At 43.0% G+C, this 13,364-nt stretch overlaps 1 protein-coding gene across 1 annotated transcript in view; it reads right to left on the bottom strand.

Moving 5' to 3' along the window:
* Window positions 1–13,364, bottom strand: part of LOC102392111 (ATP-binding cassette sub-family C member 4) — a 161,578-nt gene that overhangs the window by 81,145 nt on the left and 67,069 nt on the right. Inside the window, exons 14-15 of the mRNA XM_044926896.2 lie at window positions 4,799–4,895; window positions 757–954 (exon numbers count right to left, since the gene is read on the bottom strand). Coding sequence (XP_044782831.2) covers window positions 757–954; window positions 4,799–4,895 — 295 coding nt within the window. The remainder of the gene's footprint in view (window positions 1–756; window positions 955–4,798; window positions 4,896–13,364) is intronic.

The following is a 13,364-nucleotide window of genomic DNA, read 5'->3' as shown; positions in this document are numbered from 1 at the left end:
TATCAGAATCATCCAGGCTCCTGGGTTTGGATATTCAGGGTTTCGATATCAAAGATTATCTGTGTATTTTAAGGGAGATCTAGTGCATTTCCGCACTTCTGTCTGGAGGACTTAGAATGCAGTATAGAGTCATAGGAGTGTAGAATGTCCCAACTCTATCCTGGCCACGGAGATTCAAGGTTGATAAGATGTGGTTCTCGGTCTTGAAGGGTAAGAAAGGAGGACGGGAACTACCAAAGTGTCTACCAGGTGTCAGGTCTTTTGTACACGTTACCTCTGACCTATCACAAACCATCTGACACCGAGGCAAAATAATACCACCAGTCACATGCAGTGCTTGAACATTCCAACGTATAGGAAAAGTAGCTGATTTAATGTGGCAAAAGCAGGACTCAGTCTAAGGGGGTCTTCACATTAATCCTCTGGATGCATAAGGGAAATTAGGAGCCACCAGAGTGAGTAGGATCTAATTATGGTAAACTGAAGAGTTCTCAATCAGTGTGAGCCACACACACCCAGAAATTCATAGCAGTGCACTCACTACTCATCTCCATAAGATTCTCCATCCTACACTCAAAGGGGAACCCCAAGCAGGCTTGCTCCATTCATGCTCTTCTATCAATTCAATGGAATAGACTTTGGGAACTTTAGGGTCTACTTTGGGACAAATGAAGATGTCATTAGAGAAGCAGACTGAAGGTCCTTGAGGCCACCAAGAGCAGACAGACCCAGGCACACTGATAGATAGAAACTCACATCTTGGTCCTCTTGAGCTGCACCTTTCAACAAAGGTCTGGGAGACTGTAGAGGCCGACCCAAAGACTCAGAGATCACAGTGGAAGTTCCTGGAACTGGAGATGGCTCAGATTGCTTATTCCCCTTGTCAAAAAGGGAAGAAATATCTACACTGGATTTTAGGAACTCAGAGTAAGTTCCCCTTTGCACCGTTTTGCCCTAAAATTAAAAAAAAAAAAAAATGAGAGGAATTAATTTATATTTGATAATAGTAAAACAACCTAAATATTAATCAAGAAAAGTTATATGGCTTTAAATTATGGTTTTTGTAAAAAAAAAAAAAAAAAAAAGATCCCTGAGTCTATCTTGTTGAAAAATCTAGTTCAGTCAACTCAAGTACAGAACTGAGCATTGTGTTTTCTGCCAAACCCTGTGTTGGGTGCTGGGGGATATGAAAGAAACATCTGCTTATATGTTTAAAATGCAGGCCATTGACATTAGTACCCTGGGCACTTGGGGAAGCAAGAAGCACAGAGGTTGGTGGCAGGATCAGCAGTCTCTACAGACAACATGGGAATTGAGAGAAGCCTCCCTGGTGGCTCAGACAGTAAAGAATCCGCCTGCAATACAGGAGACCTGGGTTCGATTCCTGGATCGGGAAGATCCCCTAGAGGAGGGCATGGCAACCCACTCCAGTGTTCTTGCCTGCAAAATCCCATGGACAGAGGAGCCTGGCAGGCTACAGTCCATGGGGTCACAAAGAGTCAGACATGACTGAGTGACTATGCACATACAGCAAATCATGTGAGAAGCAGAATTTTAACAAACAGTCAATTGGGGAGGATATTCCAGGAAAGAAATTTAAACTTAACCCAGAGGTGGGGACCAGCACATCTGCATATGGGTAAGAGTCTCTCATTAAATTTTCAGTGACCACTGTCACTGTCATACTATCATGTTCCTGGCTGAGATAGCCGAAAACAGCCCTGGATAGAAAACCCATGAGCTCCAGCTCTATTGTCTTTACAAGTGCCCCACACACTCAGGAAGTTCAAACCTGAAGATTCAATATTCCACTGTTAAAGTAATTAAACAAGGAGCCCATGGGTCTGGGGTGGCTCTAAAGCCTTGGCAGCCTGTGCCCACAAACCAAAACCTAAGCCAGAATCAATGCACTCAGATCTGAGAAAAAACTTAAGAACAATCACAAGCAGCCAACAAGGCTTCTCTATATCAGACAACTGCTTAAGCTACAACCAATCTCATCATGTTCTTTGAACACATGTAACACATCACCTCACAGTTACCCTCCCTTACAAAGTCATATAAAATAATGTGCAGATGCTTTCATCATTTTCTGATCCCTAAACAAGACACAGCTGATTCACTCAGTGGCAACCAAAGCACTAGGAAAAAAATCCCAGGATGCAAAACACATCAAATACGAGCAGCTCTGATTAACACTGGTCAGATAGAAGTTGACTCAGGACACTAGTTGGGACCATTCTCACCTTATCCCCTGAAGTAAGCCACTGGGAGAAACCCAATGAAGGATCTGAGTACCATCTGATACTGCAGAACTAGAATATCATGCAGGATATAGTGTGTCTTGTTCTACTTGGGAGGCAAAATTCACATACCTCTTTAAAGAAATCACCACTCACCACTTCACATCTGTAATATGCACAATGAAATGACTGGTGGCACAAAGGGAGCAATTTCGCTCAGCAGCCAAGCACTGACAATCCCAAGGAGACTAAGGGGGCAGACATCCGCTCTCTGCTATGAGACATGGCCCAGACAAACAGTAAGGATGCACCCCAACTCATCCAAGAGGTGCTCACCAGGGGACAAATAGTTGTTTTGTTCGTAGCAAAATTAGGGGTAGTGTCCTTAAAGGAAGCAATGCTGCTGCTGCTAAGTCACTTCAGTCGTGTCCGACTCTGGGCAACCCCATGGACTTCAGCCTACCAGGCTTCTCCGTCCATGGGATTCTCCAGGCAAGAACACTGGAGTGAGTTGCCATTTCCTTCTCCAATGCATGAAAGTGGAAAGTGAAAGTGAAGTCGCTCAGTCATGTCTGACTCTTAGCGACCCCATGGACTGCAGCCTACCAGGCTCCTCCATCCATGGGATTTTCCGGGCAACAGTACTGGAGTGGGTTGCCATTGCCTTCTACCAAGGAAGCAATAGGGGACCCTAAAATATCCAGGAATTGGTTCAATGGTTTATTCTCCTGCCCACTGATCTGTGCTCCTAACACTGTCAACACTGAGGTTTACACACCAGAATCACCCCCACTGAACATGAAATCAACTGCTCTCAAGCTTGAGAAACCTTAGCCCCTCCATCAATCCATTCCTAGAGGAGTGGAGAGGAGTCAACACATGGAACTGCTTCTAGAGAGACAGAGGTTCTGCATTTTAATAATCCTTCTTAGGTCAGAAATTCATTTCTTAAGTAAGGGATCTGATCGAGGGGCTGTGGAACAGTTCAGGGGTTAATGACAGAGGTTCTGAGGCCCAAAGGTAAACAGGCCAAGGAGTGAAGCATCAAACAACCACCAAGTCTGAAAGCTTCTCGCTAACTTTCAGCCCACCCCCCCAAAATGCTAGGAGTTGTGGTGTGAATGGTGCCCCCTCCTTGAAAAGATAAGTTCAAACATGACACCTGTGAACACGATCTTATTTGGGAGAAGGGTCTTTGCAGATGTAATCAAGTTAAGATGAGGTCACACTGGAGCAGGGTGACCCTAAATTCAATATGACTGATATCCTTATGGGAAGTTAAAAGACTCAGACAGACATGGGGACAATGACCATGTGACATCAGAGGCAGAGACCACAGTGCTGAAGCTGGAAGCCAAGGAACACAAGGAAGGCTGGTGAACACCAGAGGCTGGAAGGAAGGATCCTCCCGTGGAGCCTTCAGGAGAGTACGGCCCTGCCAGCACCTGGATTTGGGACTTGTAGCCTCCAGAACAGGGAGAGGATAAAAACGTTATTTTAAGTCACCCAGTTTGTGATTCTTTAGAATTCTTTACAGCAGCTCTAGAAACTGATACTCTAGCCTGAGCCCACACTTCCGTTTCCTCAACTTTACTAAGACTCCTAACTACTTCTGCTGTCATCCCTCCAGTGAACATCAGAGGAATCTCTCAAATATGATGCCATTCAAGGCTTCCATCCCACTTCTGGGCCCACTGCCCATTGCTCGGAGACCAGCTCCCTCCCGTCCCCCTGCTCACTCTCCTCAGACATGCTGGTCTTCCTGCTGTTCCTCCAACCTGCCAGGTCAGCTCCTTCCTGAGGACCCCCTGCCTCAGACCCACTCCCCCTGGTGACTGTGTGGCCCCCATGGGGTCATTCAGACCCCATGAGGCACCAGCTCCTCAGGGAGGCAGCCAGGATGTCACATTCATCCCCATTAAAATCAGGAGCCCCATGAAGTTAGAACCTTGTCCTCTTGCTGCACAGGCTCCCACATGTTAATGGAAGATGATCTTTAGGCAAGCTATGTATAACAACCACCTGGATGCAAACAGATTTTAGTACCTCTAATTTCTAAGTAATATACTCTGACTTAAGTCATGGAAGAGGAAAATAAAAAGTTCTAAATAAAATTGCATCATTATCTTTAACAGATTTCATTAGAACAGTGATGATTCAATAACCCTGTGGTTGTACTTAAATACTTTAGGATTTATGTGGCTTAGAGTATAATAGCGATATATCTGGGCTTTCCAGTTGGTGCTAGTGGTAAAGAAACTGCCTGCCAATGAGACAGGGTTTGATCTCTGGGTCGGGAAGATCCCCTGGAGGAGGGCATAACAACCCCCTCCAGTATTCTTGCCAGGAGACTCCCATGGGCAGAGGAACCTGGCAGGCTACAGGTCTTGGATTCATCCTCCAAAGCAGGAACAGCAGCTCTGAGAAGAAGGGGGTAAAAAACTGAGGGAAAAGAGGGTGTTTACCATGAATTCAAGGAGAGTGACCTATGGGGAGGTCTGTCCTTCAAAACACCTGTGTGCTAGCAATTCCACAAACTTCTAGAAATTACTTACATCTTTCAATATCAGAATCTGACTTGTATCTTTTAGGTACTGCAACTGATGAGTCACTAAGATTGTGATCTTCTCCTTCAAGGCCTGACAAACACACCTACAAATGTAAAAGGTACAGAATGCAAAAGCACGTTATGGGGGTGCTCCAAAAAAACTTATATTTTGAAAACAGTAAGACAAAGATCACACAGCAGTCAAAGATCTGTAGTTTAAATACCAAATCAATAATAAAAATTACATACACATAAATCAATTATTCCAACTAGGTTCTTAAATTTATCAGCAGCAAATTTGAATCTAGTGCTACAAAAAATTCTAAAAACCAGTCCAGTGAAGGAGACACTAACAACTAAGTTCTTTTCTCTAAAACTCAGCTTAACAATTATTTACATGTTTTATAAAGAAAAAAAACTAAGCAATACTGAGAAATCAAAATTTGACTGAACTAAAACACTATTTTATCATTATGAAGGAATGGTAAAAGAGGGATCTATGTCATATAAAAATGTGTACATTCTTAGACAGTTTTATAGGTGTTTATTTAAAATTAATGGTGTACTTATTTGCAACAAAAGCCTAATAGATTCTTGGTAACCTTTGCCAGAGTGCATTTGCTAGACACTTGTTCCCAAAGAATATTAGACAGAATATGAATGTCAGCATGGCATCCATCAGTCTCTACAACATTCCCCGTTCCATCCAGGAAGCAAGTCTTCTTTCATTAAGACCGAACACTTTCCAAACATGAAAATAAAAGAAGAGAATCCAAAAGGCCCAAAGCAGAGTGGAAATCACCCAATGGCCCAGTCAAGACACCCCCTCAACTATTCAACCTTAAATATTTTTCACAGTAAAATATTGTTCCTACATTTTAAATACAGACCCTTAGAGACTCAGCCCCAGTCTCATCCCACTGGGTCCACAACCCCTCCAGGGAAGTGAGTGCCTGGTCCAGGGCCCCAGTGACCTCGGGCAGGGCTCCAGGCAGGTACTCTGGGATCCCGAGCCCCTCACAGAGCAAATCTCAGGAACCTGGTCCAGAGCTCAGCCTGTCAGTGAGTCAGAAAAAAAATCTGGGGGCAGCAGACTGCAGCTCAGTCCCTCTCACAAACCTGATGACGTTGGACAAGCGACTGAACCTCAGTTTTCTTCATCTCAAAACAAGGTCAGTGACAACCCATCCACACATCCTGAGAAATCAAACCACAAATCTGCTTGGTAAATGTCAGCCTCTTCCTCCAGTCCTCCCTAACCGTGAGTGGTGATGTGCTTTGGACTCAGGAAGAAAAGTCCTGAGGGACACACTGGACACTGGGTCTGTGATCAGAAGCAATACCCCAGGATGTAGGCACACACACAATTGCTTCATTAAGTCCAAAGGATTCATTTTCACCTTTTGACATGTGTTAGCTCAGCGTTCATACCTAAGTTTATTGACTAACACCTTTTCAGACTTAGTACTAAAGTTTTTAAATGGAATTTTTTCATCTCAATTCATATTTACTTGTCTAAAGGTCCTGAAGGCGAATGTTAATCAAATCTCATGGGCTCTTATGTCCAAGATGGACCAACACAAAAGCTGTAAAATATTTTCTTCCTATAGTTCATCACAGATGAGGTAATACAAACAATGAGGGGAGTCTGATCAGGACAGACCTGCAGACCTGAAGAGGCAGGGGTCTGGTGATGTGGGGCTGAACCATGACAGGATCCATAACTGGACACAGGGGAGACTGCATCAGTTTATCCAAGGCCTCTCATCTTCTGTAGATAACAGAACCCACTTAGTGTTCACAGCAGCAAGTTGTAAAACTCATGAACCTCAGTGACCTTCCTTCATGACTGAAGGAAACTGTTAATGGTAGTAGAAGTGTGATTCATTCACTTCTAATTCAAATCATCCCCATTGTTAAGCTTCCACACAACCACCATCTTTCACAGCATATGTCCCATCAAATTCTCTAACTTGAGAACATTCTCTAGCTGCTGCTGAGTGGCTTCCGTAATAGCTTTCATGCTCTCTGCTTCAAGCACCCTAGAGAGTGTGGTTCTGATTAGCAAACAACAATCTTAAGCTTGCTTCTTTCAAGTACATATCCAAAGTGGTACACCCAAAATATGAGATGATTTTACAAATAATCTCCTGTGTTTGAAAAAGAACTCAGGAGAACTTCTGTGATCAGCACAGTGTACTTGGCACCAAAATGCCTTACTCTCCCTTGTGACACGGATGCAATGACCAGCAGAATCTGTTCCTGCCCTGATGGAGAACTTGTGCAGATGCTCACAAGATGGGGAGACAGACATTTGTAAGTCCAGGGTGAGATGCTTGGAACCAAGAGGCTGAGACACTCAAGATGCCAGAAAGGTGGGGGTGAGGAATCACCGTCACAGCACGAGCTCCTGTCACTGAACTCATGACAAGACACAAGGCACTTCTCTAAGGGAAAACTCATCAAGTCATGAACAGGAGAGGTTAGGAAAGGGGGGAGTCAGATCAGAGAGCTGGAGGCCCTGCAATGTGTCATCTGCCCTGTTCTCTCATGTTCTCAAAGATTCAGTGCTACTATTCAGGTTTTATATGTGTGTTACAATATACCTAACGTGAAATTTACCATTTTAACCATGTAGCCATATAGTGGCATTAAGTACATTCACAATTTTGCACATCCATCACCACCATCCATCTCTGCAACTCTTTCATCACCTCAACACTGAGCATGTTTTATACACAGGCAGGTTCCACCAAAGTCTAACAACCCCCACTCAGTGGATGTGGAATTCCAGCCCCTAGTGTCCAAACCTCAGAGTTCCTTGCACATCTGCTGACCCTATGAAGCCTCTTTTCTTTACTTTCTGGGCTTACTGTAAATTAATCATGTCCTCAAGTTCACATGTTGTCACCTTAGTCATCATTACCTTAGAATTTGGTGTCATGGACTTTAAATAAGTAATGATTACCTTTAGTTATACTGGAACTAATCTAATGTGACTGGTGTGCTTAGATGAAGGGGAGACTAAGACATGGGAACAGAAACACAGACATATAAATCAATGAAGTTAGAACAAACCACCTCACCATGCACAAAATAAACTCAAAATGGCTTAAAGACTTAATTATAAGACATGACATCATAAAACTTCCTGTAGAGATTATAGGCAAAACATTCTCTGACATAAATTATACCAGTGTTTTCTTAGCTCAATCTCTGAAGGCAATAGAAATATAAACAAAAATATACAAATGGATGCTTCCCTGGTGGCTCACTGGCAAAGAATCCACCTGCCAGTGCAGGAGACATGGAATCCTTTCCTGGTCCAGGAAGATTCCCACATGCACAAAGCAATTAAATCAATGTGTCACAACTAATGAGCCTGTGCCCTGGAGTCCAGGAGCTGCAACTACTAAGCCCACATATCCTAGAGCCCACGTTCTACAACAAGAGAAGCCACCACATTGAGAAGTCCACACACCACAATATAGAGCAGCCCCTGCTCGCTGAAACTAGAGAAAAGCCCTCAAAACAATGAAAACCCAGCACAGTCAATAATAAATAATTTTTAATTAAAAAAAAGCAAATAAGCAGATGGAACTTAATCAAACTTACAAGCTTTTTCACAGCAAAGGAAACCATAAACACGATGAAGAGACAATCTACAGAATGGGAGAAAATATTGCAAATGATGTGACCGACAAGGGCTTAATTTCCAAAATATACAAACAGCTCATACAACTCAACAATAACAACAAAATCCAACTAAAAAAAATGGGCAGAAGAACTAAATAGACATTTCTCCAAAGGACATGTAAAGATGGCTAATAGGCACATGAAAAGAAGCTCCTTTCTGTGAATTATTAGACAAATGAAAATGAAAACCAAAACAAGCTATCACCTCACACCAGTCAAAAAGACCATTAAAATAACAGTGGCTGAGAGGGAGTGGGCTGCTTCAAGGGATTAGATCTGATAGACAGAGTGCATTAAGAACTACAGACAGAGGTCCCCGAACTTGTACAGGAGACAGTGACCAAGACCAACCGCAAGAAAAATAAATGAAAAAGGCCAATGGTTGTCTGAGGAGGTCTTACAAGTAGCTGAGAAAAGAAGAGAAGCTAAAGGCAAAAGAGAAAAGGAAAAATATACCCATTGAAATGCAGAGTTACAAATAATAACAAGGAGAGATAAGAAAGCTTTCCTCAGTGATCAATGCAAAGAAATAGAGGGAAAAAATAGAATGGGAAAGACTAGAGATTTCTTCAAGAAAATTAGAGATACCAAGGGAACATTTCATGCAAATATGGGCTCAATAAAGGAAAGAAATGGTATGGACCTAACAGAAGCAGAAAATATTAAGAAGAGGTGGCAAGAATACACAGAAGAACTATACAAAAAAGATCTTCATGACCCAGATAACCATGATGGTGCGATCACTCACCTAGAGCCAGACATCGTGGAATGTGAAGTCAAATGGGCCTTAGGTGCCATCACTGTGAACAAAACTAGTGGACGTGATAGAATTCCAGTTAAGCTATTTCAAATCCTAAAAGATGATGCTGTAAAAGTGTTGCATTCAATATGCCAGCAAATTTGGAAAACTCAGCAGTGGCCACAGGACTGGAAAAGATAAGTATTATTCCAATCCCAAAAAAGGGCAATGCCAAAGAATGTTCAAACTACCACACAACTGCATTCATCTCACACACTAGCAAAATAATGCTCAAAATTCTCCAAGCCAGGCTTTGACGATAGGTGAACCGTGAACTTCCAGATGTTCAAGCTGGATTTAGAAAAGGCAGAGGAACCAGAGATCAAATTACCCACATCTGTTGGATCATTGAAAAAGCAAGAGAGTTGCAGAAAAATATCTACTTCTGCTTTATTGACTATGCCAAAGCCTTTGACTGTGTGGATCACAACAAACTGCAGAAAAATTTTTTTAAAGATGGGGATCTCAGACCACCTGACCTGCCTCTTGAGAAACCTGTGTACAGGTCAAGAAGCAACAGTTAGAACTGTACATGGAACAACAGACTGGTTCCAAATAGGGAAAGGAGTATGTCAAGGCTGTATGCTGTCACTCTGCTTACTTAACTTATATGCAGAGTACATCATGCAAAATGCCAGGCTGGATGAAGCACAAGATGGAATCAAAATTGCTGGGAGAAATATCAATAACCGAAGACATGCAGATAACACCACCCTTATGACAGAAAACCAAGAAGAACTAAAGACCCTCTTGATAAAAGTGAAAGAGAAGAGTGAAAAAAGTGGGCTTAAAACTCAACATTCAGAAAACTAAGATCATGGCATCTTGTCCCATCACTTCATGGCAAATAGATGGGTAAAAAGTGGAAACTGACAGATTTTATTTTGTGGTGTCCAAAATCACTGCAGATGGTGACTGCAGCCAGGAAAGTAAAAGATGCTTGCTCCTTGGAAGAAAAGCGATGACAAATGTGGACAGCATATTTAAAAAGCAGAGACATTACTCTGCCAAGAAAGGTCTGTCTAGTCAAAATTATGATTTTTCCAGAAGTCATGTATGGATGTGAGAGTTGGACTGTAAAGAAAGCTGAGTGCCAAACAATTGATGCTTTTGAACTATGGTGTAGAGAAGATGCTCGAGAGTCCCTTGGACTGCAAGGAGATCCAACCAGTCCATCCTAAAGGGAATCAGTCCTGAATATTCATTGGAAGGACTGATACTGAAGATGAAACTCCAATACTTTGGCCACCTGCTGCAAAGAACTGATTCATTTTAAAAGACTCTGATTCTCAGAAAGATTGAAGGCAAGAGGAGAAAAGGATGATAGAAGATGAGATGGTTGCATGGCATCACCGACTCTATGGACATGAGTTTGAGTAAGCTCCAGGAATTGATGATGAACAGGGAAGCCTGACATGCTGCAGTCCATGGAGTCACAAAGAGTCAGACATGACTGAGCGACTGAACTGAACTGAGAGGCTATGGAGTAAAGGGGACTCTTCTACAGTGCTGGTTGGAATATAAATCACTGCAGCCACTATGGATAACTGTATAGAGTTTCCTCAGAAAACTAAAAGTAGAATTACTTTATAAGCCAATAATCTCACTCCTGGGCATATATCTGGATGAAACTATAAGTCAAAAATATGCATGTACTCCTATGTTTATGGCAACACTATTCACAATAGGCAAAACATGGAAACAACCGAAACGTCCATTGAGAAATGACTGGATAAAGAAGATGTGGTACATATAGATAATGCAGTACTACTCAGCCATGAAAAAAAAAAAAAAAAGAAAAGAAAAGAAATAATCCATTTGCAGAAACAGATGAACCCGGAGATTGTCATACTAAGTGAAGTAAGTCAGAAAGAGAAAGCCAGATATCATATTAGTCACTTATATGTGGAATCTAAACTATGGCAGAAACGAACCTATTTACAAAACAGAAACAGACTCACAGATACAGTGAACAGACTTGTGGTTGCATGGATGTAGGGAAGTGGTGGGGAGGGATGGACTGGAAATTTGGGGTTAGCAGAAGCAAACTATTATGTGTAGAATGGATAAACAACAAGGTCCTATGGTATAGCACAGGGAGCTGTATTCAATACCCTGAGATAAACCATTATGGAAAAGAATGTATATATGTGTAGAGCTGTGTCACTTTGCTGTACAAAGAAATTAACACAATGTAGTAAATCAACTATATTTCAATAAAAACTTAAAAAAGCAAAAAAGAACAGAGACACAGATTGCATGTAAACAGAGAGAAGACCATGTGAGGACAAGGTGAGGTGGATGCAGTCAGAAGCCAAGGAGAGAGGTCTCAGGAGAAACCTGCCCACACCTTGAACCTGTAGCCTCAAGAACTTTAATTTGAGAAAATTGATTTCTATTCTTTAAGCACCCCATCTATGACAGCATGCTATAGAATAAATGTTCTTGTCCTCAAAAGTCATGCATTGAGACCTACGCCCCACTGTGTTAGTATTAGGAGGTGGGCCCATGGGGAAGGACAAGGGCATGAGGGTGAAGCCTGCATGAAAGGGATTAGTGCCTTCATGAAAGGACCCACGTGGCTCCCTCACCCCTGCCACCATGCGAGGACACAGGAAATGGGCCCTCAACAAACACTGACTCTTTCAGCACCCTGACTTGGATTTTCCCAGCCTCCAGAACCAGGAGAGATAAATTTCCATCATTTCTAAGCTGCCCAGGCTCTGGTCTCTGTGAGAACAGCCTGGATGGACATAGACCTGGCAAACTAACACAGGACCTGACAGCGAGAATTCCCAACAGCTTCTCTCTGCCAAACACCCCGCCTCCTCCAGGTGAGGATATGCCTGCTGTTCTCCTCACAGCCGTGCTTCCTCCTCCCTCCACACCCGAGCTTCTACTCTTCCTACAGCAAAGGACTGGGTCCTCTTCTCAGCCTCCACACACCTGCCCACCTTGCAAGCCCCAGGGCACTGCCCCCCAAGCCCTGGGCACAGGGAGCTTTCCAACTTCACTGAAAGCCTCCAGCTGCTACTTCCACTTCTATTTAGCACTTACTATCCTGTATCAAACCTCTAAACCCTGACTAGGCTGAGGTTTCCTCAGGCATCTATCTTAACAAGTTCTACGTAGAGACAGGTCCCTTAGAGGTAGGAATGAGAGCTGGGTGTCCTAGTCTCCCTTAATTTGCCCAGGGCGGGTCCGTCCCCTCTCCTGGCTCAGTGTCCTTGTAAACTAAGAGGTTTTTGTGAAGTAATGTCTGTAAGGGCATCAATCTCAGTGCACACAGCAGGGTGTTAATAAGTGCACCTGGAAGACTCATTGGCTTTAACAAGGTGAACAACAGCAAGGGAACTAACCATGGGAAAGATGTGGAGGCTGTTTTAGGGAAAAAAAAATAAATTTGTATGGCTTTGAAAAAGGCCAGTCTAGACTCCATAGAGGCCTCAGTCAGTGTGTGTTAGGACACCTTTTACACGGAAAAGCATCAGAGTTGTTCTACTTTAGTCACTGTGGGGCCAACCAAGAGTCACTGAGAAGTTCTAAATTCCAGAAACAGGAATGAGAGTCAAGACTTAAGCCAGGGGAAGCAGTGGTGGCCTGGGAGGTTCCCAGTAAAGATGCTAAAAAAAAGAATGTGGGGGAAGAAAATAATTTAACATTTTTACTGAGTTCATAGGTACCTTCATTGGAAGACTGGATTCAGTTTTGGATCTCATACTTAAGAAAATGTAGAGATTGGACAACATGGTGGAGGAGTAGGTGGACGTGGAGTACATCTCTCTCCACGGATACATCAGGAACACACCTTCAGACACAGAAGTGCATGCAGAACACCAGCTGAGAGTGGACAGGAGTACCTGACCAACAGAAAAGAATATATAGAACCACGCAAAACTTGGTAGAATGAAGGACTAGGTGGAAAAACAGGAGTGTTAGTAGGACTGGACCTGCCCTTGGCAGGTGGGGGAACTGAAGCAGGGTTCTGATCCCCCCATCAGGGCAATTGTCTGAGTCAGAGGAGAAATCAGTGAAATAGCTGATCTGTGGCAGCCTAAATGGAATGAGAATCAGACAG

This window comes from Bubalus bubalis, chromosome 13, assembly GCF_019923935.1.
Source record: "Bubalus bubalis isolate 160015118507 breed Murrah chromosome 13, NDDB_SH_1, whole genome shotgun sequence".
NCBI lineage: Eukaryota > Metazoa > Chordata > Mammalia > Artiodactyla > Bovidae > Bubalus > Bubalus bubalis.
Note: the sequence above shows the minus strand (reverse complement) of the source record. Positions and strands in the feature narration are given on the sequence as shown.